This window comes from Prunus mume, linkage group LG4, assembly GCF_029339155.1.
Source record: "Prunus mume cultivar Tortuosa linkage group LG4, ASM2933915v1, whole genome shotgun sequence".
Lineage (NCBI taxonomy): Eukaryota > Viridiplantae > Streptophyta > Magnoliopsida > Rosales > Rosaceae > Prunus > Prunus mume.
Window position 1 is genome coordinate 18,499,170 of NC_142701.1, and position 27,492 is coordinate 18,526,661.

General features: G+C 38.4%; 4 protein-coding genes across 4 annotated transcripts; 2 read left to right on the plus strand and 2 right to left on the minus strand.

Moving 5' to 3' along the window:
- The first annotated feature begins 790 nt into the window (after nucleotides 1–790).
- LOC103329899 (RNA ligase/cyclic nucleotide phosphodiesterase family protein) lies at nucleotides 791–2,163 on the plus strand. Its single transcript, XM_008232426.2, has one exon. It carries the CDS (start codon nucleotides 1,396–1,398, stop codon nucleotides 1,945–1,947), a length of 552 nt encoding a protein of 183 aa, XP_008230648.2. The 5' UTR covers nucleotides 791–1,395; the 3' UTR covers nucleotides 1,948–2,163.
- Nucleotides 2,164–4,279: 2,116 nt separating this feature from the next.
- On the minus strand, nucleotides 4,280–7,384 carry TBL22 (TRICHOME BIREFRINGENCE-LIKE 22). Its single transcript, XM_008232427.3, has 3 exons — nucleotides 6,672–7,384; nucleotides 6,240–6,529; nucleotides 4,280–5,134 (listed from the first exon to the last, which is right to left on the minus strand). The coding sequence occupies exons 1-3, from the start codon at nucleotides 6,952–6,954 to the stop codon at nucleotides 4,358–4,360; spliced, it is 1,350 nt and encodes a 449-aa protein (XP_008230649.2). The 5' UTR covers nucleotides 6,955–7,384; the 3' UTR covers nucleotides 4,280–4,357.
- A 2,139-nt stretch (nucleotides 7,385–9,523) lies between these two features.
- On the minus strand, nucleotides 9,524–17,031 carry LOC103329902 (uncharacterized). Its single transcript, XM_008232428.3, is given in 5 exon segments — nucleotides 9,524–10,017; nucleotides 10,579–13,598; nucleotides 13,601–15,032; nucleotides 15,122–15,493; nucleotides 16,494–17,031. Coding segments are annotated over 4 exon segments (4,905 nt in total). The 5' UTR covers nucleotides 16,611–17,031; the 3' UTR covers nucleotides 9,524–10,017; nucleotides 10,579–10,614.
- A 7,046-nt stretch (nucleotides 17,032–24,077) lies between these two features.
- CSLC04 (Cellulose-synthase-like C4) lies at nucleotides 24,078–27,236 on the plus strand. Its single transcript, XM_008232430.3, has 4 exons — nucleotides 24,078–25,240; nucleotides 25,406–25,714; nucleotides 25,806–26,210; nucleotides 26,312–27,236. The coding sequence occupies exons 1-4, from the start codon at nucleotides 24,605–24,607 to the stop codon at nucleotides 26,954–26,956; spliced, it is 1,995 nt and encodes a 664-aa protein (XP_008230652.2). The 5' UTR covers nucleotides 24,078–24,604; the 3' UTR covers nucleotides 26,957–27,236.
- The last annotated feature ends 256 nt before the right edge of the window (nucleotides 27,237–27,492 follow it).

Below are 27,492 nucleotides of genomic sequence, written 5' to 3' on the forward strand. Positions count from 1 at the left end.
ATTATAACTGAAGTCAAAAGTATAGCATGAAACATTATATAAGCGTGATAAAAAGTTTCCTTTAACACTTTATAAATCAAAATTCATCCTCTATTATGGCATTTATTCCCCCTACAAATGAGCATATAAGAGCATCCACAATGGACTCCTTAAACCACATCCTTAGACAAATTTTAGAGAGGAATCATAAAAATACAACTTCAACCACGCTCTCTATTCACCTCCTAAAATAGAGAGTCCTCTAGGACTCCTAAATCTGATGAGAGAGAAAGGACTCCCAGTGACTCTCTATAATTTAATGATGCTTTATTTAATGAGTATTTCAAACTTGTATTTAATATTAACTATTTTTTATTTTATTTTTTAATAGAGATTGACCAATTAAAAAAGAGTTATAGCATTTATGACTCTTCAAATTAGAGAGTATGATTGGAGTTAAAATTTTTTAGAGAGCTCCTAAAATAATTTTCTTATATTCTTAGTCAAATTTTAGTTAAGAAATAGAGAACATCATTGTGGATGCTCTGAAACTAATTACAATTTGGCAGCAAAAAAAAAAAAAGGTATAATTAATGATATACAACCATCCTCCTTTTTTTGGGGTCAAACATTGAGTTGTCATTTCAAAAGCAATACCTGACCGGTGTAAGATAAATTAGAGTAGCATTTTTACCATCACTTATGCACTAATTAATTTGTAATAATTTTTCAGTCAAAATTAATTTTTAACAATTAATATTTTTTTGGTTATGTGCGATCAATTAAGGATAATATTTTTCTTGTCTCCTACCAATGAATCTCCACTTGAGACTTCATTTTGAGAGAGTTGAAGTGTTGAAAACTTGAAGCCAACCACCAAAAACCGGTGACCATGCACCCTACTCTTCAACAGATGGTGCAAGGCCCCTCCTCCTTCTCTCTCACTTTATCTTATCTTTTACTGTGATTGCCGAAGAAAGAAAATCGTAGCTTCGCTGCTACAGAGTCTATTGGGAAACCACTTTTGAGTCTGTGTTTTGATTTTTATTGCTCTTTATTCCGTCTGTCTCTTTCTGATTGAAACTTTAATCCACAATTTCACATGCTTTTGTTTCTCTTTTTTTCATCTCCCTGTTAAACTCTCTTCTCTCTTTCTCTTTTTCATCCCCATTTCTGATTTCAATTCTCAGACTTTGTTTGATCTCAATCTCACTTGGGTATTTCTTATTTTGCTATTTTCTTAAATCTCAAGTCTTTTCTTATTTATTTTTGTTTTTACAATTCTGGGTTACTTTGATTTTCAGCTTATCTTTCATTTTTCATTTCTGGGCAATCTGAGATCTCAGTGTTTGTCACTGGGTTGTGTTGATTTCGATCCAATTTGCTTACTTTCCCTCGAATTTCAATTCGAAGGCAATGTCACAAGGCTATGCGATCGAGCTCTACTTCGATCCAGCCCTCGAAAACCAGGTCTTGAAGGCTTGGAATGTGCTCGCTCGCCGTCAGATTAGTACCCAACTCATTGAAATCGAATCACGCCCCCACATCACCCTCTTCTCCAGCCCTTTCATTGAACCAGCGAAGCTCGAAAACGTAATCAAAGCCTTCGCTTCGAAGCAAGAACCTTTGGCGTTGTCTTTCTCCTCAATTGGGAGCCTTCCACATGACAACAATGTCCTGTTTCTGTCACCAACTCCTTCAGTTTCGTTGCTTCAGTTTCAGTCCCAATTGTGCGAGGCAGTGAAGAGAGAAGGCGTTGAAATTGGGGAGGAGTATCGCACAGATTCTTGGGTTCCTTGTTGTGCTGTTGCTCAAGAAGTGCCAAAGACTCGGATGGCGGAAGCGTTTTGCGTGTTACGGGACTTGAAGTTGCCGGTTGCTGGGTATGCCATGGATATTGGGTTGGTGGAGTTTTCGCCTGTTCGTGAGTTATTCTCGTTTGTGCTAGGCAACACAGTGGAAGCATGAGGTTTCAGAGCCATTCTGTGTTAATCTAAAATTTAGTTGTTGTTTAATGAATATGTTACCCTATGATGTTAGTGTAGATTACTGTCTATGGTGCTACTTATAGCTTAGTTACATAATTTGCATTTGATGTTCTGACATTTTCATTTTATCTTCCCTTTAGATTGATAATGTGTTTTGTTCATGTTGATGATATTTTGAAATACTTTTACTGTTCCATCCTATTCTGTTGGTTTTAATGTTTAGTCAATATCAGAGATGGTAAATTTGATCAGGTGTATGCATTTTAACTTCATATGGTCCCTGGAGGTTTTGGTTATAAATTTCTAAATTTTCTAGTTTTGGTCTGATGGTGTAGGTTTTGGCTGTAGTTTTTTTAGTGGTGTAGCCTTGTGATGGGTAATACGCTTCTTCTATATTATGGTTATGGCAGATGGTGTATCAAATTTCTGTTTTCAACTTCTTTTGTAATATGATCGTAGACTGATTATGTTATTTATCTTTCACTAACTTGGCAAACTCTTAGTTTAATGAATTGGCAACTTCTGCCACAGGGCACAGGGATTGATTTTTACTGCCCTCATCATGTCAGTTAAACCCTATGCCCCAAGTGAGTGAGCTATCAAAATTGTTTTACTAGTCTTTCTAGTGCCTTGGTTTTGTTGGCTCATAAGAGATATCACCTTCATCTTCTGAATGTGTGTGTACACGCTTGTGTATATTGTGTGTGCAGTGTATTTGTTAGACTACTCTCATCTTTGTAATCTTCTACTCTTAAAGTTTGAAACGCACTGCATAATTTTAGAACTCCTTTTCCTGATTGTGCACTTCTTTATGAACAAAAGCTAGTCTTGTTCTTATTAACTATAGATCTTTAGTATTGGTTTGCAATTTTTTGTTTCAGAGAATTTTGAAATCTCTCTGCTTCAACAATCTAGGTATGATTTGTGGTAATCATCTTTCTCAGACTCTTCCTCATATGTAATTGAGCCAATAATTTTTGTATGGATTTCCTGTATTGTTGACTGAAGACAGCCTTCCATCTTTCTCAGACTCTTCCTCATATGTAATTGAGCCTTCCATCTATGGCCTTCCATCAGACCAAGCATCTCTGAATCTTCGTTTTATATATGATCTCTTTTTACATATTTGATTTCTAGGTGCATATCTTACAGACTATTATCTACAAGGAACTTACATCATTGTACATTCTTGTGTATATATCTCTGCTTATTTGTTTTATAACTACTATTGAAAGATATCATTTTGAAGTGACCTATGATGTCAAAAGCTACTAACTTTGGTTTCACAAAATGTGCTGAATTTTTAAAAAGTTCATGAAATGTGATGATACAGACAGTCTACTCTGAATCTTTTCGGAGGTCTTTTTCTTTTTTGTAGGTTTTTTGTTGTGTGGGGTAGGGGAAGCCGAAGGTTTCCAAAAGGCCTCTCTGCTGCTTTGTAGAGGTAACATCATGTTGCTTATGGTTTTCATACTTTCCACCCAATTAGTTTTGCCTATTGTGAGCTGCATTGGTTGCCCGCAACCCATTCTTGGGGACTTCACTTTGTCAACATGATTTTGATTGTTCTTACAAAACCTGTTTGATAAAATTCTTACAATGGACAATGAAGCTCTACATGGATTGTGCGCATCTCATGCTCTTGGTAGATTCTTTATGAAGCGTGGAAGTGTCTTTTCGTTTTTCTGTATTTGGTACAACAGCCAATGATATTTAATAAAGGAGGTTGTCCATGTCTTTTCTTCGCTAGTAATTGTCAAAACTGACTACGATTTTATCAAGTCTCGTGAGTTTTGATCGACGGTGAAAGGCCACCCAATCCATCTACATTCCGGCCCTTGTCTTTGCGTGTTTCACGTTTGAGCTTTGTCCCTAAAGTCAGGCCACCCCGTCCATCTAGATTCTTTATGAAACCGGGATAGGGAAGCTTTTCCCCTTAGCAGGGGAAGCTGTTATGTGCCATTTTGCCCATCATGGAATTAGCTCTGGCTACCCTACCACCTCAAAAGATACTGGACTTTGTGTCGTTTAAAGGGGAAAAAGAAAACATAACAATATTTGACAGGACGTCAGTGGTGGGATTTTGTTGACCGCATAATTGCTGTCACGAAATGTTCCATTTCATGTTGGAAAAAAGAAATTATTTAGAATACTTTGAAATAGAACATCTTGAAAGGTCACTAATGGGTATCTACACCAGCAATGTTTTAAATTTTAATCTGTTCTACACTGATAAATCGATGGTAGAAATCTCGCATCTGGAGCTAAAATTATTATACGCCCTTGCTTGTAACAAAAAAAATACAATAAAATGAAAAGGAAAAAAAAATGTGGGCATTATTAAGATATGAATTTGTATGTTACTACTTCTAACTAAGCTCTACCCTTAACTAAGAAACTAAGCCTCCCTCGTTTCTGATAATCGCCATTAGAAAATGGTTCCAGTAATCAACAGGGCCTGGCATGCACCAATGGACGCAGTCATTATAGCCCTTCATCCACTGGTTGCCCCAGTGAGCTCCAGGGTGCCCATCTGCCCTCATCAGCATGGCCCTGGTTATATCCAAAACCCCAAACTTCTTCCCCTTCATCTCCCCTTCTCTTCTTCCTCTTTCAAACTCCTCAATCTGAATGTTCCTCATTTCCCAGTCGAAAGTGCCCAAATCAATCTGCGCCTCACTGAAAGGACTTGTTCTGTTACAGTACCCCCCGGTGTTCCAAGCCCCATTCTCGAAGTGTGCAGGAGCAAATGTCCTCAACAAGGCCATGAGACCACCTCTGCAGTTCTTGCAATCTTTGATGTGCTTGAAAACTGTTCGAAACGCCATCCGAACGGCGTGGCTAATGTTGTAGGCAGTGACATTAGGTTGATTGCAATAGACGCATCCGCTGAGGTTACCACTTTCATGTAAGTACATTAACCGGAAAAACCAATGCCCGCCTGAGACGATGGCGTAGTCTAGATCGGGGAGGTGCCGCGCCCATTGATCGTCGAGCCGGTCAAGATGCAAATCAAAGGTGCCGGACCCTGTACCATTAACCATCCTCTCATCTGCAGCTATAAGATATTTGGACCACAATTTCATGAGGGTGAAGTCATGTTGAGGAAAATACCATGTCCTGAACCTGTCTTCAGAATCCTTGTAAACGTCTTTTGGGGATTCTTCCTGAAATATTATAAGATTCATATCATCAAGAGATGAACTCAAATGCTGCAGCCTCACTTGTAAATCACAACTCTTAATCAACCTCAAACTCAGTTTATGTTGGATTAGAGTCAAACCAACTAAAGTGCAACCTCATTGTAATTGTAAGTTTTAATTTAAGACTGTAATTTTATGAATGACTTGCGAGTATAATAATATGGTTGAAAAAATAATAATAATAAAAGGGTAGTTTGCCTACCGATAGTAATGCTACACTTACCACATTATTATCCCACATTTATATACCACATGATGTGGCATGTCCATATCATATGTCATATCAATTAAATGAATTAAATATATTTTAATAAATAAAAATTAGAAAAACAGAAACTAGTAGTTTACATGATGTGGTATGTATACATCAACTGTCACATCATGTGGTATAAAAAAATGTTGTAAGACTAGTATTATTCTTTTTTTTTTAACACAATGACGGTATTCCAAACTAGTCTAATATAGAGAGTGGAAATACAAGGAGGTAGCACACTGCCTTGTCCACATGCTCGACCGATATTTTTCCTTCACCCATACAAATTCTGAAGGATGTCTACGGCCTGCATGTTCTATTAGTTGTTTGGGTTGACTTTATGCAGATTGCGACGGTCATTAAGAACATGCATATGAAAACTATCAAACAAGAATTTTTGGACTAGATAAATCAATCAATCAATCAATCAAACAAGAAATTTAAGGTTGAAGAGACAAACAGGCAAACAGTAATAATTAATATTCTTCATTTACGCGTTCCTTCCTCTATCTTCATAACTTTCTCTGTCCCCAACCCCAGATTAAGCTAATTAAAATTATATCAGAGGAAAAAATTATGCTAATTAAATACCAAATTTGCATACCATGACAAGTTATACCAACCAAGCAAATTGATAAACAAGTAGCAAAAAATAGTAAAAACTTTTGATTAGAGATTTGTATCAAATTAAATTAGTCTTCCATAAGTAGCAGAATGCTTAGGGTCGTGCGAAACTACCACATTAATTATCACAAGTCAAGCAAAACCCAAAAACACGTTGGAAAAAAAGGGTCGTGTGATTTCTTGAAGAATTACCTGTGACAAGAGGCAGAGAAGAGACTCCACATGGTTGCGAGCCACAGAGTCTCCGATAAATGCCATTTTCTTTCCTCTCACAATTTCCAAAAAGGTGTTGGGATCGAACAGAGGAAGCTCACATTTGTCTGGCTTCCATCTCCAATTAAGAAAATCACTGTCCCTTCTGCCATTTTTGAAACAATTCTTTGATTCTGGAATTGTGGCACAGCTTGAATTGGTGTACATTGGCCCTCTTAATTCTGGAACCCAGTGACCCTTATACAAGTCGCATTTCTCCTCCTCCTTCTCTACAAAATCAGACACACCAATATTATCTTTTAGAACACTCCCATCCCATCAAAAGGAGTTTATATAAATAATTCATGACCAAAAAAAGAAAGTAATTACAAAAGAGAAGATATAAAAGAAATGGCTTGTTTGTAAAGTTACTTGTAGGTGGTTGGAGCTTTATGTTATTGTGATCAAGGTCTTGGTGGTCTTGGTGGTCTTGTTCTTGTACTGCATGAAGGTTTGGCTGGATTTGAATAGAATTAAGGCCTTGTTTGGCTATGGTTAGCAAAGGGTTTGGAGAATAGATAAGGAAAAAGCTGAAAAGGGTGGCTATGGCTAGAGAAGTGAACAAGAAAGGAACCAATCTGCTTCCCATGTTCAAGCCTCTCTCCCTTTTGGCATTGTTATGAAGCTTTTCTGGTGAAAAAGTACAAAAACTCATGACTGTCGGTCTGGCATAGAGAGAGAGAGAGAGAGAGAGAGAGAGAGGAAATAAGGCAAATGATTTAGCTATGAGGAAGAAATTATAAGGGGAAGGCTGAGGAGATTCTGCAACTCCATCATTAAGCAAAATTGATACTGGTGGATTGTGTCCTTTGTTTTGAGAGAGAGCCAAAGAGGCTCTTTATTTTTGTACTTTTTTACCTTTTTGGTTTTTTAGCTTCACTGGGATGGGATCATGGGATGATGAGCTTTTGCTTTCCTTTTTCTTTCTTTCGTTGTTTATATAAATTCAACGGTAATTATTTTTGGAAGAGAAGGGCAAATAAGAAATGAGAAATGAGAAATGAGAGATGGCTGGCTGTTGTGTGGAAAGTAACGTCAGCCGTGAACACGCGGCAAAGCCATGGAATTAACTGAGTCTGAAACGAGTGAGCTTTGCATGTGAATGTTTGGGGGTAGGTCTCATTCCTAAATTGACCTGAATACTCTTCAGACCAAAAAAAATTGACCTGAATACTCGGCGCAATTTCTTCGGGTTCGGAAATTTTGTGCACTTTTTGTTGGGGTTTTTTTTTTGAGTGGTCTTAAAGGCTACCCAACCCCACACATATTTATTTTATTTTTTCTTAGTTTCCCACTTTTTTTTTTCTCTTAATTTTGTGCACCTCGGTCACCTACGTGGAAAACATCCAAATGAGATTTTAAATGACTTTTCCATATGACCCTCCTTCTTAAGAGGGCATGAACAAATGTTGTGGTGCAGACTAGGTCTAGGTTTATCCGATGTTGATGCATCATGCATGCAATGAAATGATACACCATCTCGTCATTTATCATTTGGATGAGATGACATTTCCTTTCCTTTCTCAACACCACCAATCCAAACGAAGGCCTAATAACTATGTTACGTTCCTACCATAAGTCAAGTATTATATTTCTAAAAGTACACTTATTAAATTCTATTGTCTTTTTTTTTTTTAATCATAGAGTAGAACTATCAAACATAAGAATGCAATTTCATACCACCAAAACCAAACCGACCCTAAAAGAAAAATTGCTTTAGAAGCCAATAAATGCATTTTTGATGTTTTCCTTTTACCTTTTCTTGCTTTGCAAATGGATATGAATCAATTCCTATATTGAAGGATAAAATTTGTCTACCTTTGACATAATTAGGTATTCATGTAAAGAAAATGTTATGGTAAGATGTAATAATGACCCATAAATAATCGGGATAATTTGTCCTAAAGACAGGGACGCCATTACCGACATTCTAGTATTGAAGCAAGGTATAACAAAACAAATGAAAAAGAAGGTTCATAACATCCCTCCTCCTACAAGGAAGAAGGAGAGCATCCCATCCCCTGATGAAATACTTCGCTAATCTTTTACACTTGGATTCGAATTGCATCTGGTCCCTCTGATTCTGAAACCTCAAGACCATACGACGACACCTGGAGAGCCTAAATGCATTAAAATTAAAAGCGACTTGTGTGTGTTGTTGAACTTGTACCCTCCCCAGACATCGACATATGAAACCTTTATTCCTGAAAGAGCTTGTTCGAAAAGGCAACACATTTCAAAATTAAACATGAAAATTCTGACTGACGTGTCAGACAACTGAAAGTTCTCTTGCCCTTTTTAATGCCAAAACTGGGTCGCAAGAAATAGTCCAAAAGTTAGTAAAAACGTTTTGCTCCATATGAGCGAGAGAGAGTCTATTTTCAAAAGAAAACGTTCAGCCATTCTGAGCATTTTGTACTTTATTTAGTCTTATGAAAATTCACTGGCCTGCCTGACCAACTCGCCTAACCAAGTCTGCTGTGGTGACACTTGCAAAGACTCGTAAGGCACGCACCAATCAGGCATAACCTTGGCATTGTGAGACTAGGAAAGATTTGTACATGGTTGCAACTTGCAAGCGTTGTGGTGATCAAATTTCATATAGTCGACAAAATCCTAGATTCAGAAAGACCAGAAACAGAAATCACCATGCAGGTTAAACGATCCCAGATTTGCACTTTCTACGGCATTCTGGTATTTTTTGCAATATTCTGGTGCATAAGAAAAGACATTTAACAGACGATGTGCTGAGCTGCATACCCAGCCAGACATTGAATTGTTGGCGGAAACAGGGGGTAACATGTTTAGAACAAATTTAGCATACAATCACAAGTACATCCAACTATGCAGTGGAGGACCCTTTGAGAAAATGAGCTGAGCTAATTTCACATCCATCGTCTACCCATATTCTTTCCATTAAGCTGCAACCAAAATTGTACAACAGTTGCCAGGGTGGATTACAACATGTTCAGATTTGCAGTATCAGTACCCAAATATAAACCGCAAAACGGCCTCACGCCCAAAACACACAACACAACGTTGGGGGTATACTGGTTTGCTGTGAAAAAGGCAACCGATAGGACCATGGAAATTTCACAACTGGGTCAAAAGGCATTCATAATACAAATGAATCAAATGCAGCAAAAGTGAACTCTCTGTCCAACATTCTCTAGGTTTCAAAAAGGTCCTGACTCTGGTTATAACTTATAATACAAAGAAAAAAATTAATACGGTGACAGCCTGTGCAAATTTCAATAACCAGAATGTGATAAGATAACAAAATTCGGCAGTCCTGACTAGGTAATAACTATATATGTAACAACTGGAGAAAAAAAAATTAATAACAGAAACTACAACCCGGCCTTGGCCTGGGAGGTTCATACAACCAATCTCCCCTATAAATAGGATTCAGTAAGGATTGGGATTGCAGTGTGTACCTGAATGGGCACAAGTCCCATCACTGAGCACCAATGTCTCGGCTTTTGGCAGCACATCAAAGATGTTTTCAAGAGTTAGATATCTACACAGAAAAACTCGTCTGCGGAGGCCATCAGAACAGATTCAGCTAAAAAACTGCTTCCAGGACCCCAGGGGTTTCTAAAGTTAGAGGTGGTGCGGATTGGTGTTCCGCACACTGGACACATGTGCCTGTCCTTTAGCATTTTTTACTCTCCAAATAAACAACTCCTGTATGTTTCCAATGCAAAACCCCGAAGTGCTGCAAGAAGCAAGAACGCTTCATAATTAAGAAGATATGTTCAAGGGAATTGCGGAAGAGTTTTATTTTGATGCATAATAAACATGTAAAACCCATCCAATAAAATAATGAAAGTTCCCAAAATGCCACAGGTGGAAACACTATTTCTTCTTTTATTATGATGGCAACTCAGGTTGCAAATAACAACTTGCACTATAGACAAGACCATATTCCGCTAATCCTTGAAACAAACTAAGGATTTCATTGAAAATAATATTAACAAGAAAACATTTCACCAAAGCTTCCAAATGAAATAATAAACCTTAATTTAACTGATTGCAATAATAAAGAAATGGAAAAAAATATCTTCAGAAACTATGATGAATAACATAAATTCAATTTCATCACTGAAATTGTGACACCATCCAAGAACATTTCTCTGAGCTTAAATTGCCATGGTAGACTTTACAAGTAGTTGAGTTCCATTAGTAATCAGACCTCCATGGGTTTCTAAACATGTCCAACAAAATAAATTACTTAAATATAATGACAACCAGAACTGGAAAGGCTAGAAAAACTTACCAGGCCTTGACAGGTTAGCCGCATTGTGCCATGATTTTACTGCCGTGAAGGTTGCTTATAGCTAATTCGATCAACAGCATCCAACCCACTATCAGGTTCCTTTCTCTTCAATGTGCCTCCAACCTGAAACAACTTGAAAGGTTCCTCTATCTGAGCTTGCGAACTGGGAACAGAAAGCTGCCTCAATCCGGAAGTCAACCTCTCATCTCTCCGCTCTGTTTCTGCAGCTCCTGGCCCGGCATTAAGGTCAAGACCCTGACTACCCCATTTCCTACCATCAAGGCTAACATTACTACTACCACCGGGAAAGCTCATCATATAGGGCCGAGTGTAAGGAGATGGGACTACACCACCTGGTCCCACCAGCTGTGAGGGAATGGTGGGCAAACAAAGTGGCCCACCAGATGATGAATCCATATATGCAGTTGAACCAGAAAAGGAGCTCGATGACAGAGGGAAATTTGTTTCAAAAGGAAACCCTGGATATTGAAATGTAGTAGCAGGTGGAAATGGCACTGCAGTTGAGGACGAAAGCACTGGCCCCCGGTATATTTCAGGACCAAATGATGCGTTAGCTGTGGGAGGACACAAAACTCTCTGTGACCCAGCTGCAGGACCATAACTCTGCTCACCCCGGCCAGGAAAAACTGAAGGGACTGTGATGGCAGGATATGAGTTTCCTGGAGGGATCCATGCTGAGAAATTCCCAAAATCGGGGCTGTTTATTCTTAACCCAGAAACAGGCGTCCTTAGAGACACACTGCTTTTTAAATGCTGGGTGCATGGTGCTGTATCGGTGGCCACTTCATCAAGGCCTGGGCCATTGTTTAAATCAAAGTCCCTGGAGTCAGTAACCCCACCATTAGATAGTCCAACAGATAATGAAGACCTACTTGCCAAAGGATGCATCTCCAACCTACAACTACTGCTTGCAGAAAGTGACCCAATATCAGGACTCTCATCAACTCTATTCAAATCAAGATCAAGCCCTCCAGCGCCTCGATCACGAGACCCAGACTTGGAACCCATCACATGTGCAGAGTTTTGGGAAACAACTTCCTCATAAACTCTCTGATCAGGAACATTCAGGTCAAAGTCCAACGGAGTGCGGACTTGTTTGCTGGAAGCAGTATCACCAATAGGTGTATCGGTCGCACTGAGTGATGTTTCCAAATTCTTTCGGGGTTCTGCAGGTCGGAATGCACTGGTAGCTGCAGAGCCTTTCCATCCAAGTTCACCCTTACTCCGCATCGGGTTTTCAGGAGGGACAAATGAACCTTTGGCAGGCGCGACTACAGTAACTGATGCAGGGAAGCTCCCTGACACGGAAGATATTTGAAAAGGTAAAGGGCAAGGAAAATGAAAAGAAGATGATGTTCCAGGATCTCCTGCTTTAACAAACTCTGGTTGACTCCCTTCATCAACAGGAAAGCCCTCATTCAAATCAAAGTCCAGTTTTACAGCAGCATCTGACCCCGACGCATTCACACAGGATACTTGCTGTTCCTCCATCCCCCCTGATTCAATGGCTTCTGACTTAGACCAACTATACTTGTCATGCTGCTGATTTTCTTTCTCAGGTATTGATGGTGACTCTACATGGGGAACTGGTCTGTCAGAACAGTGACCAAAAGAATCTTTTCTATGCGTAGTTTCCTGCACAACACAGCTGTTTTCCAAGACTGGCACAGAAATATCCCTCATCTCTTTCTCAGTCTGCTCAGAGAGACCTGCAGCCTTAATGTCATCTGTGTTTTCACCCTTAGACTCCACATGTAAAGTATTTCCAGAACCAGAACAAAGAGCAGCATCCTCACTCTTCCCCTCCTTGGACTCTGAATGAATTCCTGCCACAACAGATGGTTTTTGCTCTGTCAGTAGGGCACTATTTGAATCCTTTTTCACATCACGGTTCTCCTCAGCCACTTCAGAGGATGAGCAGGTAGACAGTTCATTGTCCTGTTCAGCTTTTGCACTCCCGGAGGCTGCTTCAGATACAACTGGTGTACGGCTCCCTACAGTTCTTTCATCTGCATAATGAACACCCTTATCTTCACCAGAAAAGGAAGACATAACTTGTAATTTAGAATCTGAAATGCTGCATGCTAAAGTAGGAGGCCCCAATTTTGCTTGCTCATGAAACTGGTTAGATCCTTGAGCCTCCAACTGACCCTCTTTTCTAGCACATGAAGATGGCTCTGATGCAGAAGCATCACATGGCTCGCCAGGTTTCACGTCAGCCCCAAGGGATTGCCCATCTATATTTTGTTGCATATTTGAAGAACAATTCAAATTTGCATTGCACTCCAATGTTCTATCCCGGCAGCCAGATGATGTGCCTTTAATGTCACCAAAAACATTAGTTGGCATGTGGGTAACAGAATGTCTTGCTTCATTCTTGCCTCGCATTGAATCACAAACATTTCCCATCTCTGAAGTAGCACCACTGTTGGCCCCTCCATTAGGTTGACATTGGATTTCAGCAATTTCTTCACCCACTTGTTTCAACTTGCCATCGTTTTCTGAGAATGATGGCTCAGGCACAGGAGAATTCCTCCCAGGCGAACCTGATGGTGACACATTCTCAGATTTGGACATTTCTCCAGCTGCAACACTAGCTAGCAAATTCATCCCCACATCATCACCAGGTGAAGCAGTACCACTACCTTCAGAAAATTTCACACAGCTTTCAATTAAAGCATTCATGGAGCTTAACGATGCCTCGTACGATTTGCCTGTCCTTGAAATAACTTTTGATGAGGAACCAGCAGCCTTTGATGCCTCTGTTGGTTTATCATCATCTTCACCAGTCCTATCATGTTCACTAGAAAAAGGTAGCATGTTACCATCTTCAGAACCAGACAATCCCTCTTTGCTGTGATACATATCTGAGTTCACATCTGATGTACTATTCCCCTGCAAGGCATCACTTCTGCCCTTAGCCTTTTTATCATGGTTGTCATTCCTTTCTGCAGGAGAAGAAGCTCTACTAACAGGATCTTCAAAACAACCTCCTGAGGACCTCTACCAGGACTGCGACCCGTGTTTGACAATCTGACAATAATCCGGTTATTTCCATGGTCAACCAAGGGCAATTCAGGAAGTTTCTCATAGGACACTCCAGCTGTTGAAGCCTTTTCAGGAGTCAAATTTCTACTGGGGGTACAAACTTTTCCTTGCCCTGTTTCCTTATTCACTCCTGATACAGAAGACCCATGAAGGCCATTGCTTGATTTTCGGTGGCGAGAAGCACTGCCAGAAATTTTGGTCCCACTAACTGAACCAGCAGATGAGCTCCTTGCATCTTCTCTATATAAAGAACCCACAGTCTTTGCATGATCACTCGATTGGCTGTTGTTTTGAGACTGGCTAGAACTGCTGCTCCTTTCCTCCTTAATTGGTGTCAATGGAAGATCTGAGGTTCCAGCACCTGCCAACATTCTGAAGTTTTGATCCTTTGAGACATTGCCTGATGATATACTCGACAATTTCGTTGACCCAGGAGAAGCAGAAGACTTGGAAACAGTTTCACCAGAGCCAAGTTTAACTTGAGGTGTTTTAGACACAGAAGGTTGCATAGTAGAGCCTTTTGAGCCAACCTCAGAGGAACTTCCAGTTTTCCTACTCCCAACATGAGAAACTTCAGAAGGTGAATGCTTCGTAGGCCAGGAAACACTACGACCAGATCCAGACTTTGATTCATTCAAATTCATCTCAGCTTCAACACGTTTCTTCCACATATCAACTAAACTCCTAGCTTTCTTCTGGATTTCAGAGTTTTTGTGACTACGTAAATGATTCACAGACTTGCCAACATGACAAGTTTGTAGTGCATGAAGATTCACCGGCAGCTTATCCAGTGCACGAAGTAAAGCAAAAAGAAATTCATCAACAGATTTATCACTTTCTTTGGGGCTACTACCATCACCAATTTTTCCCTTGTGAACCTCTTGGAGCCATTCATCCAATACAGGCACACCCTTCAGTTGTACAAATCGTTCAAGGCAATCCAACCTATCAGTAACGGCTATCACATCAACAAGCATTCTTCGGCCAGCCAAATCTATTTTCTTATCAGCACTTTCGGGTTGCATAAGTTGGACTAACTTCTCAACTCCCTCAAAGTCTACAAGTCCTCCTTTGTCCGTTATTTTGGCAAGCTCAGACTTTAACATATTTTCAGGTCTGGACTGACCAGACTCACCATCCTCTGTTTTGATTAACCGTTCTCGTTTTGCTGGTTCAGAGCCCTGATCTCCTCGTTCCCTCTTTTTTCCTTTAATCAGCGAAGAAAAGGAGGATGTGCTATTCTGTAAACTATCTGAACCAGATTTTAGCTGTGGTGTTGACGATGGACCATTCAAGGGTTTCGGAGAACGACCTCCCGACTGCACTGCCCCATGCATTTCTAGTCTTGTCTTGTCTAAAAGCTGATCGACTTCTTCCTGTCGTTCCTGTGGTCAAAAGAATAATCAATATAAACCTAAAATAATTAATCATGACCCCGAGATGGTGAAACAAGGAAGAAAGAATCAATACTCACATTAATATAGTCTTTGTCAGTTAACCACCATAAACACTTGTTCTCAGTATCATACACTCGTCTGCACACAAATGAGGATATCCCTGAAGGAAGTTCAACACCTTTACGAAGGAATGCGACTTTACACGGATGGAGTAATGATGCAGCAGGTATCTCATCCTTGTGAAAGGAATAAAAGACCTCGTTTGGGGCAGCTTCTAGCGAGACCCCTTTGGAAAGCTTTACATCAGCAGGTCGATAAAGCCAACTCACTCCTAAACTTAGGCGATCCTCCTTGTCTAATTTTAGCCTACGAATTATTCCAATGAAAGGCGGGGAATCCTGAGGTGGCTTGAAAAGTGCACAGTCACCAACACAAATTTTGCGTCCATCCTATAACAAGTGAAAGTTTCATTTAAACTAAATTAAGTATGGAGTACACTTTCAATGCATCAAATAACATAAAAATTATGCAGAAATTATGGATAAACAAAGGAATATGAACGTGTCTATAAAACAGAGGCAAAAGATTTTCAGATATGAAATGATAGTTCACACCATCTAAAAGCTTCACGATTAATAGAAATGAAGGTCAATTCGTAAAGGTTCAAGTAATGAACATAAAAGTAGGTTACTCCACAAACAAATTATACATTAGTTTCAGAGAAAATATAATTTCTAAGGGAAATGATCAAGAGAGTGCTGTCTATCAAACTCTTTCTTTCAGAATCAACGATAAATAAAAGAATATAATTTTAAAAACGGGGAGAGAAAGACCAGCTTCTTTGTCAATAATGATTATCATGCACATTCAGTCAGGATTTAAATAAACTCATCAAAGTGACCAACCATAAAACAAACAATTCAAAATGGGTAATGCGATATGAGGTAATTAACAATATCCAAAACTGAAACCAACAAATTCTTCTATGAAATTATCAAGACAGACATATAAAACCTCTGTGATAGAGGAACACGTTAAATTCACCGAACGTATATAAATGGTACAATTGTCCTTATAAAATGGTATGTTTATAAATGAAGGAAAAGACCCAGTAATCTTCCTAGAAAAAAAGAAGAAAAAATAAAAAAACTAGATAAGCCTACTAGCGACGGAAAACTTTAAAAGGCATAAATACCCAATTGGATGATAAATTAACCAAGTAAAATCCAAACCCACGAAAATTGAGAAAGCCACAAAGGAACTTCAGCAAATGAACAGTACAAAAAATCCAAACGACGACAATCAAAAAACCCAGAAGTAATTAAGTGCACAATCCCCACAACAACAAAATAACTAATAAAAAGCTCAAGGCAATCAAAAACCAGCAGGAATTCACCACAAAATCAGGAAAAACGGAATGAAAACGCGCCGAGAAAGTGATATATATACTTTGCAGAAAGAATCGGATGCGCTAGAAAGGTTGGAAGCTACAATCGTGGCGTTGGAATGAGGGACAGGCCACATGTGCCGACGCCGTATCGACTTCTCAGCTGGCGACCCATGCATAGCCCTCCATCTTGGTTTTCAATTTCCGAGTTATCGATCCCACAATCGTCCTTGAGATGAAACATCAATCCCGAGTCGAATTCAACAGCAGAAACCCTAGATTCGCGAAATTCGAAGGGAGATAAAACCCTAGATCAAGCCCCAGATCTTCGATTGGATGAGGGGTAAACGCCAAACGGAACGATTCGGAAGTCTAGGGCTTAGGTGGCAGAGATGTAACCATACGTCGGGTCAGAGAAAGGGGAGAGAATTGAGGGATTGGGATCGAAAAGGAAGGAAGGTTATTTAATTAGCGAAATCCAGAGATTTCGTGCGAGGAGCTCGGGATGAGAGCGAGAGAGAGATTTGCTACGAAAGAAGAAACGGAGAATGGGCGAGAGAGAAAGAGAACGAAAGGGGAAAATGGTTTGGGGCCAAGAAATTGCCCGTGTTGCCCAGGTAATGCTTCGGTGTGACAAGTACCACGACGTCGTTTCAACATTTGCAAACTTTAAGGAAAAAAATGGTATGTGATTTATGGCATGATTTAAAAATATAAAAAAACTTTCTAATCTATTCGTTTTTCTTTTCAATAAATTATATAATTGCATTTATAATTCAGCTTAAAAAATCACTAACCACAAATAGTCAATACAAACTAGTCATAAAGGGTCATTATAATAACGAAGCGGTCTAACATCAAAATTAAGACAATCTAGTATGCGTCCGCTAACGATGACGCGATATCAAAGAAACTCTAGAATAGCATCCCAACTAAGATTGCAAGCTCATAATAATATAAGATAGATAAAGCTTAAAAAACCACATCATAACAATACAAATAATACTCTCACAAAATAAAGATGAAAAGCTCTTCGATAGAAGTTTCAAACACTATTTTATGGGCTACATAATCAAATATATCAACATAAATTAATGTCATTTAAAGCTAGTATCTTTTATTGATATTGCACATAACAACTAACAAATAAGTTTTTACAATTTTGATATTCAAATATCCAATAAATAGTTTGTAATTAAGCTTTAATTGAGAAAACTGAAGGAAATTATATCCTACATGCTAAGTTTTGAGTGGTAACATTGTAGTCAAATCATCCTTGGTGGCATTATATTGGATTTTGTTGTTTAAACCGTTAATGAGTATTTTAAGAATTGATGAATAAGTTGGGTTTGTTGTGTCGAATTTGTAGTGGCAATGTATTGGATTTTGTTTGTCTGATTCGTTATTAGTGTTTTGGAGAAAAATATGATTTGAGTGTTAATAGGACACTAATTATGGTGTCTTTTGTTAAGGTATCATATATTTAGTAGTTAGTTCCATAAAAAGTGGGATTTTAACCCAAATCACTTTTAATCTTTTATTTTACCAAGCTTAATTCGATGAACTATCAAAGAAAGTCTTAAGAACAGCCCCGAGAGTTATCTTTGTCAGCAATGAGGAGTGGGAGATCAAACTTCGATCATCAAAGCATGCACACATGTTGTCAAGTGGAAGACATAACATCTGTAACATGTTCGTGTACAGCCCAGCAGATGGTGATTGACATAACAATCACGATCATCAAGCAATTAGGGCCGTCCATCTCCCTACATCTGGTCCATCGATCACAGCGGCAAAAAGGTTTTCATACTTTGGAGATTCTTTTATCCTGATTGGTCAGCCTCAACCAACTTTAGCAAGAATAATGGCACACCAGAGTCATCCCCGCTCCACATGGCTTGTCGTTTTCCCACCATCCATCCAGTGATGTAGATTAGAGTTTGCTTGTTGCACATATTAAGCAGTTTTCAGAAAACCCCATTCCGATGTCATCCAGAACCCCTTTGCGAGTCTTTGATGCTGATGGGCAACGAAAACGACTGGTTTGTTTGGGTGCGTTCTCTCTAGGGTTTTAAAAAGCTTTTTCCAAAGTGATATTTGAAAGCAACGTTTTGCGAAAAAACAAACCAGACATTACATTTGATACTGACCGGGAAATAATTGTTTTTATTTGAAAAGCTCAACAAACTTACACGCACAGGAAAAATATACAATTTAGAATGGTTGGTAGTTGATTGTAAGTTATAAAAGGAGACGGGGAGTAGGACTTGGACAGCCATTAGCAATTCGACGATTGATGGCCACATCATGTGTGCCCTATTTGTTACGAATACGACCCGTCTAATAAAATCATAATAATTCCAAAATTAAGAAAATGCACGTATGTGGACGTAAATGTCTATATTTATCATTTCATTCGTGACATAATATTGAGATTTCATCGTACAAGTTACATGCATACAACTTAATAATGCCTCTTCAATTTGACATTTGTGTCAAATTCGTACCTCCTTACTGTGGCCCGTATAAATCATAAGGTCGTCAATTATTTATAAAATTTTACTAAGATCAGTCGTTCATGTTTTACCGTGAGAAAGTAACATAGATTTCACCTCGTACTACCATGATTAAGTTGATTACAAAACGTAACTGTCGGAACCTGTTGCAGCTGACAATATAGATAATAGTATATGGTTGGCCTACAAAACCTGCTTACGGCATTTACTTTATGCCCCAACTTTCTTAATCTGATGCATAGACACAGACACCTAACCAATAAATATATAAAGCCGGAATGTTCTGGATTTCAGAGGCCGGCTTTGAAATTTTTGTTTCTTTCAGGAAATTGCTGTCCAATAAGATTTGGTTCACAGTTGGCAGGCACCGAAGTCATTGAAAAAAATAAAAAAATAAATAAAACCCACCCTGCAGAAATGTAAATGCATTCTGCTGGTCTGGTTGGTAATAATTATAACACAAATTTATGTGTGGTGGTCCAATAGTTGCGTCTTCTGGTTATGACCTATCTGATAGGGTGAAGAAGAATAATCAATCAAGAGGATGAGAATTCCTTTCCTAGCAATCAATTATTTATAACAAAAAAAAGAGGATGAGAATTTAGAAAGGAAATAATTTTAGTTTCCTTAAGGATTAAGAGTCAAAGCATTAGAAAGGGCAAGGTCATAGGTTTGCATATTCGTGCAACCAAACAAAATCATATTGCATAATTCAATCCTCCCAAAAAAATCCTAGCCCCTTTCTCCCAAAAAAATACTCTTAGAGCCTTTTCCACTTTGAGGGGGGAGGAAGCTATTGTTCTTCCCCCCTCTCCCCTCTTCTCTTCCGCCTTTCACCTCTTTCCCCATTTTCAGAGACAAAGGGTTTTCCCTATTTGTCTTAGTTTTGTTATGATTTTTATCCATCCATTATAGGCTGCTGCGGCTCATCGGATCTTCACTTACATTTTGAGTCGGATCTCCACCACCATCTTTTTGCAATTTCTTTACGCTTGGAATAAGTTGCAGAGACTCCTTGAGTTCTCTGTGTATTTTCACATCTCCTTTTGTGAGAGTTTTTCATCTCTCCTTTGTGAGAGCTTTTCATCTCTCTTTTATGGGAGTTTTATTTGTATTGTTATGGCTTGATTTTTTCAAGCTTTATCTATTTTTTATTATTCTAAGTTTGCAATCTTAGTTGGGATTCCTATGCTAGAGTTTCTTCGATCCTACTTGATCGTTAGTGGAGACGCACTAGATTGCCTTAATTTTGATATTAGACCACTCCGTTATTGTAATGGCTATTTTGTGGCTAGTTTGTATTAGCCATTTATGGCTAATGACTTTTTTAGCTGAATTATGAATGCAATCATAGAATTTCTTAAAAAAAACAAAAACAAAAACAAAATCATATTGCATAATGATGACGCATGATTTATTTATATATGATATTAATTAGAGGGGCCATATATACTTAATGCATGGTCCTGAATTCTATAAAAACTTACTTGAAATAACATTATTTTGATATCATCAACCAATAACATAATGACACGTGAAAAAGCGTTATGAGCTGGGACCATTGTAGAAAGTATTTCTCCTAAAATCTTAATCATATTACATTACAAGACGTTTCATTTTTCTTTGCTGTACCTTCTTCTTCTGTTGTTTGTTGAAAGAAAAAGGGGAGGGAAGTGCGTGTTTGAGATTGAAATTATGAACTGGGGATGGAAATTGGGGTTGGGGTTGTTTGATTTGAAAATGACAGATGGAGGTGTCTATCTATTTATTGTTATTATTAGTTAGACACGGCACTGCTTCATCTGATGTGGTAAGCTTTTGCATGCCTTTCACAATTATATCGTAATCATATCATTCATGCATCAACAACCACCGCCTCACTCTTTTTTGCTTTTTTATTCGTATTTTCCTATTTGGTTAAAGTATTAAATGGGCAAGAACATCACAGTACGAATCACAAATGAGCCCAACTTAAATTGACTGAATCGGCCCAGCCCGGTCTTTTTTTATTTTGTTTTTGTTTACCTTTAAAGGTGGTCCAAGAAGGCGCTCCAAATTTAAAAAGTCTGTTGGGTCTGTTCAAAGACCATTGAAACAAAACCCCAAAAAGGGACTTGGGAAATCTTGGGTTCGAATTTTGATCATATTTATTAATGAATACATCAATCATATGTATTGTTTACATAATTTGACATCGTTCAGTTAGTTTAAAGAACGAGATTTGTAAGAAGCTTGTAACTTAAGTGGTTAAAATCATTTATACTTACACTCTAGGTCCTAGGTTCGATTTCTATAGCCGAAAAGATGCAACTGATGTACGCGCAAAGTCCAATGCAAGGAAAAAGAGATATTGACTAATAATGCGGAAAAATCCCACACACTATGGATTGAGGAAACTCCAAGGAATCTTATTAGGATTTCTGACTCTATTATTGAAGGCTAGCTTAAATATTGATTAACATGAGATTGCTAATTTGCTAGGTTTCGCAAGATCGACTTAAAAATCTGATCACAATATATGGTGATCCTGGATTCGTGCTGATCTCTACATGGGGCGATGGAATCAAATCTATATGTGTAATATCTGGTGATTGATTTTTGAAATTGGACGTTTTACCAAACAGACACTCTCACATCGACATTGTTATTGGGTCAGTCCATGGCGACCTTTCCATTTCTCTGTCTACCAAATGCAACCTTTTAATCGTGACCCTTCCTCGTGATTGTTTGTCTCTGTCTTCGCCAACCTTCAAGTTGCATGTTGCTTCACCAGTTCTATGGAGATGAGGGTTGTCTTTTTGGTCAGGCACACTCGTATTAACTAATACCCTTTTGTTAATTGACTAGCTTCTTAACTTAACACTTATAAAGCTAACAGGGTTTAGTCCGATAAAGTGATTTCATATTCGAAACCAATAAGACCTTGGCAAGATGTGTGATAAAACCTACTCCCTTTCCTAACTTTGGTATAGATTTACTGTGTCGGCTCATACCTGTGTGATACATTTGTTTGTTAATTAATTAGGTCAATGGTTAATGCCATGCAACGTAGGGAAAAAGGCCAAAAAAAAAAGATATAATAATGTGGGCACATGAAAGTTCCATACCTTATGTTATATAGAAAATTAATAATATAAATGCTCGTTCAATTTCAGCTACGGTGGGGATATTTAATAATATTATCATATAGTATATTGACTGACGTGTACAGCAATGTCCAGGGTGTAGCTCATCACATGGGACTTTCTTTCTAGTAGGGCACCATTCAATTTAACACACATGTGACATGTGACTCTGTCAAACGCCCAAGACAAAATCGTTTTGAGGTTCATATTATTTTCCATCTGCCATATCCTCTCTACTACTGCTTGAGATTTTCGGTTTGGGTTTGTATTTTCTTAGCTGCTACAAATGCACATTCTTATCCAACCCACATAAATTGCAAGCCCCATCCCCATTTTGTAGTTTTTCATAATTAAGTTTATCAATATATACAATTAGTCTCTCTGCACGCTCTATACGAGATTTACAAAAATGTTATTTTTATTTTGTGCACCAGCTAGTAAAAAATACTTGGAGAAGAGACAAACATTAACATGAGCATTTATGGGTAGCTTCCCACACGTGGGAAAATAACTGTTTTAACTGATGCCTTCAACTTGAGGACTGGGGTTGTTTTAAACTCTGGTGAGCAACTGCTTCCGCAGGCCAGAAAAAGGTTGACCCAAGAAAAGAAAAGAGAAAAAAACCTTGTACCCAGAGAGAGGTCAGGCCTGCAGATGTTTTGGCTCACATGGCCGCTAAGTTCCCACCAGAAACCTTATAAATGAGACCTCCCTCTGCAATATATTTAACCATACTATACTTCGATTGTGTTTTTTATAAGCTAACAATTTCAAGGATCCATTAGGTCACATATATAAAAGAATAAATTATATTCCCGTTTTCCCTTTGATTTGAATCGAACATATTTTTTTTCATTAATTAGCAGCTAATAGATGATGATGTGCAGCATGTTTCCTTAATATATATTATATGTAGTTCCCTACCCTTTCTTAAAATTAATTTCATCCAATTCAACCCAACAAGAAATCACCTGTATTAATTTCATGTATCCACCCTTTTGTTTATTAGCACAAACTTGAATACAAAGGGCCGACTAAGTGCCTTTATCAATTAGCTTAATCTACATTGCATCACTGATCTCACTCGTTTACATTATAAGAGTTAACGATCAACATGATTTACAAATTACATGGTTATACAAGATCCATCATAGTTCTCTTTGACTCTAGTCTACCCTCAAATTTTGCATGCATGAAATGAAAAGCAGGTAAAATAATGACGTATTCCATCATCACTTGAGTAAAATACTGCAGGATAGAAGTCTCTGAAACCCAAAAGTTGCGTTTCGTAATTGTGGAATATCCTGGAATAATATAAATCAGATGGTCGCAGCCTCCTATGCGGTCCAAGCATAACGCATTAACGTGCGCGTGCTTTGACTTATATCATTTTTTTAACTCTGCAAGTTTTGCCTTTATTTATACGCATCCTTCCGACCTTCCCAGTACGTGCATTGACAACGACTCCGGAAACTGGAATTTGGATATTATTGAAGGTTTTACATCCTTACAAAAACTACAATAGTACAAACAAAACAAAGCAATTATGATATCGAATATAGGTAAATATTCTCTAGTGTCAGGTAAATATTATTCGGAGAGAATCATGCACAACCCGATAAATGACTAAAATTCCCTAAGATTTAATCATGAAAATGAAATAAGATTTTCGAGGATGGGAAAATATGTTTCCCATAGTATGAACATCTGGACTTTGTTGGTGTTTTGGGTTGTTTATTTTTCTGATGTTTACATTACAACTAATTGACTAATTAATTAGTTAAACAACCAAGCAGGCAGCGGTGCACATATTTCAACCAAAAGTCCGAGTTTAATTAGACAAGCTACTAGATCTGACTTAGTGGCAGTAGCACAACATCACAGAGGAGAGGGCTAATGAGTAATAAACCAGTCTTAGTTAAAACCCAAAAAGAGAAACCGAAACTTCTCCGCAAGTGGTGCTCAAGGTTAGAAGACAGGTACATCTGCCATCTGGCTGTAACCTGGTTGTCACTTTAAAATTCTTGATCAGTAACCAGACAACCCAAGATTGATGATGCATGTCAAGACCTGATTGTTCCTCATAATTATTTGAATGGATCAAGATTTGGATGCCCATTTACTTTGACCAGGCTTCATTTACTGAAACTGATCATTAGCTAATTAGGAAATATATTATTATGAAGCTGGCCCTGGACCTTCCAATTCTTACCACAGAGCAGTACCCAAAAAAAGGAATTTATATTTCTTCTCCTCCTTCATTAATTGTTCACAGCAGCACAGAAGAGTGAGTTCACTCTCTCTCTCTCTCTCTCTCTCTCTCTCTCTCTCTCAATAAAACCCTGCCTGTCTTTACATTCCAAACCTTCAAAGAACCCAGATTTCAGTGGAAAGTGCGTCAAAGTATACTACTTTCATGGGTTCTCTGTGTTGTTTTCTCTTCTAGTATGCTGTACAAGTCTCATATCTAATACCCTGATCACGCTTTAGCATTTGCTTCCTCTGTTTCCTGTGGAATTGAATTTCCAAGAAATGGCTCCAAACTCAGTCGTAATTACAATCGAGAAGCCTGACAGCTCTGAACTAAAGGTTAATGGCTTGGATTCATCTGTGTTTCTTGAGAAACAAAAGGCAGTGAGCACCAAGCAATTCACATGGGTTCTTCTTCTCAAAGTTAATAGAATATTTGCTTGCCTTTCATGGCTGCCAATGGCATTCAGGGCCATGTTTGTTTCACTTAAAAAACGCATTGCCTTATCTGACATGAGTGATGAAGAGCCCAAAAGCAGAGGAAGGTTGTATAGATTCATCAAAGCTTTTCTTGGTTTGTCAATTGTAGCTCTGGTCATTGAAGTCATTGCCCATTTCAAAAACTGGAATTTGAATCTGATTCAGCCTTGGGAGGTTCAGGGTGTGGTGCAGTGGTCCTATATGACCTGGTCGGCGTTCAGGGTTGACTATATTGCTCCTGTGGCTATAATTCTCTCTAAATTCTGCATTGTACTATTTCTGATTCAATCTCTTGATCGACTGGTTCTGTGTCTTGGATGTTTCTGGATCAAATACAAGAAGATAAAGCCCACAGTAGCAGCAGATGCATATGACATTGAAGATTCTTCTACTGTCCCAATGGTCCTTCTACAGATCCCCATGTGCAATGAGAGAGAGGTAACAGAGCAAACTAGCTCACTAAATTTACTTCTTCTCACCGTCTCTTTCTCTGTCTGTTGCCAATTGACTTTTGCTTATCCCTACATTTACCTTTCTGGGGATTGCTTTAAATTTTCTTAGCTTCTTGGGGTTCTGTTGTAATATTACCTTCTTATCATGTAGGTGTACGAGCAAGCAATTGAATCTGCTTGTAAGATGGATTGGCCAAGAGACAGACTTTTAATTCAAGTTTTAGATGACTCGGATGATAGGAATTTACAGCTTTTAATCAAAGACGAAGTCTCAACATGGAACCAGAAAGGTGTCAACATAATCTACAGACATCGGTTGATCAGAACTGGTTACAAAGCAGGCAACCTTAAATCAGCCATGGGTTGTGATTATGTCAAAGACTATGAGTTTGTGGCAATATTTGATGCTGATTTCCAGCCCAACCCTGATTTCCTTAAGCTGACCATTCCTCATTTCAAGGTGATTATTATATATATTCAATCAAAGATGCAAACTTTCTTAATTAATCTTTGTAATGACCTGAGACTAACGATCCTGCGGTTCGTCACAGGGAAATCCTGAATTGGGACTTGTCCAGGCTCGCTGGTCCTTTGTGAACAAGGATGAGAACTTACTTACAAGGCTCCAAAACATCAACTTGTGCTTCCATTTTGAAGTGGAACAGCAAGTCAATGGTGCCTTCCTCAATTTCTTCGGATTTAATGGAACTGCAGGAGTTTGGAGAATTAAGGCTTTGGAAGAATCAGGAGGCTGGCTAGAGAGAACAACAGTTGAGGATATGGACATTGCCGTTCGAGCACACTTGAATGGATGGAAATTTATCTTCCTTAATGATGTCAGAGTCCTTTGTGAATTACCTGAGTCTTATGAAACTTACAAGAAGCAACAGCACCGCTGGCATTCGGGTCCTATGCAGCTCTTCAGATTGTGTCTTCCTGCTATCTTAACTTCCAAGGTTTTCCCTTAATTAATGAACTTTCTTTGATTACTTCTAAAATTGTTAAATTATAAGTTTGTATGTTGTTTTTTTAACTTTTTGAAATTAAATTTGTGCAGATATCAATGTGGAAGAAGAGCAACTTGATATTTCTTTTCTTTCTTTTGAGGAAGCTGATTCTTCCCTTTTACTCATTCACATTGTTCTGTATCATACTTCCATTGACCATGTTCTTGCCTGAGGCTGAACTGCCTCTTTGGGTAATTTGTTATATCCCCATTTTCATGTCCTTCCTAAACATTCTTCCATCCCTAAAATCTTTCCCTTTCTTGGTTCCATACCTACTGTTCGAGAACACAATGTCTGTCACAAAGTTCAATGCCATGGTTTCTGGGCTATTTCAGCTGGGAAGTTCTTATGAGTGGGTGGTGACGAAGAAGACTGGAAGATCATCTGAATCAGATTTGTTAGCCCTTGCTGAGAGGGAATCACTGTCTTCAAATGAAGAGAAGATCCTAAGGAGGAACTCTGAGTCTGGTTTGGAATTGTTAAGTAAACTCAAGGAACAAGAAGTAGCCCCCATCCCCAAGAAGAAGAAAAAAAATGGGATCTACAGGAAGGAGCTTGCGCTTGCTTTTCTGCTACTCACGGCATCAGCCAGAAGCTTCTTATCAGCACATGGAGTTCACTTCTATTTCTTGCTTTTCCAAGGGCTGTCATTTCTTGCTGTAGGGTTAGACTTGATAGGTGAGCAGATGGGCTAAAACCCTAAAACAAAACAAAAGTGCAATTTCCCCATAGTTATTTTTGACAGCCATGTTGAACCTTAAGGACAGATTTGCAGCTCTTGGTGTTCAAAGTTGAATTCTTTTACATGTAGAAACATTTCCCATTTGTTAGAAAGAAGGTCATGGGTAAGATATAAGAATTGAGTTAATTGTACAATGGTATATGTCTTCAGTGTATGAAGTAATGACAATCAGTATAAACAACTCAGCTATTTTTTCATTGTTATTTTTCTAATATGATGGTTCCTTCTCAATCTATCTCAAGCAGCACATCATATATGAACTCAGTACCATTGTTAGCCTTTCACCAAAGGTAAAAACTAAAAAGACATACAAAACCCACATCAACACAACCAAGAAACAGAACAAACCAAACTTGTACTATAGATCACACAAAACTTGAAAGAGACTTAATTTGTTACATAAACCCCGGCACCGCACACTGGGATCGGATTTCATCAAACTTTTGTTGCTTAAATTATAAGCTACCAGTGAAGATGTTCATTCTGCAA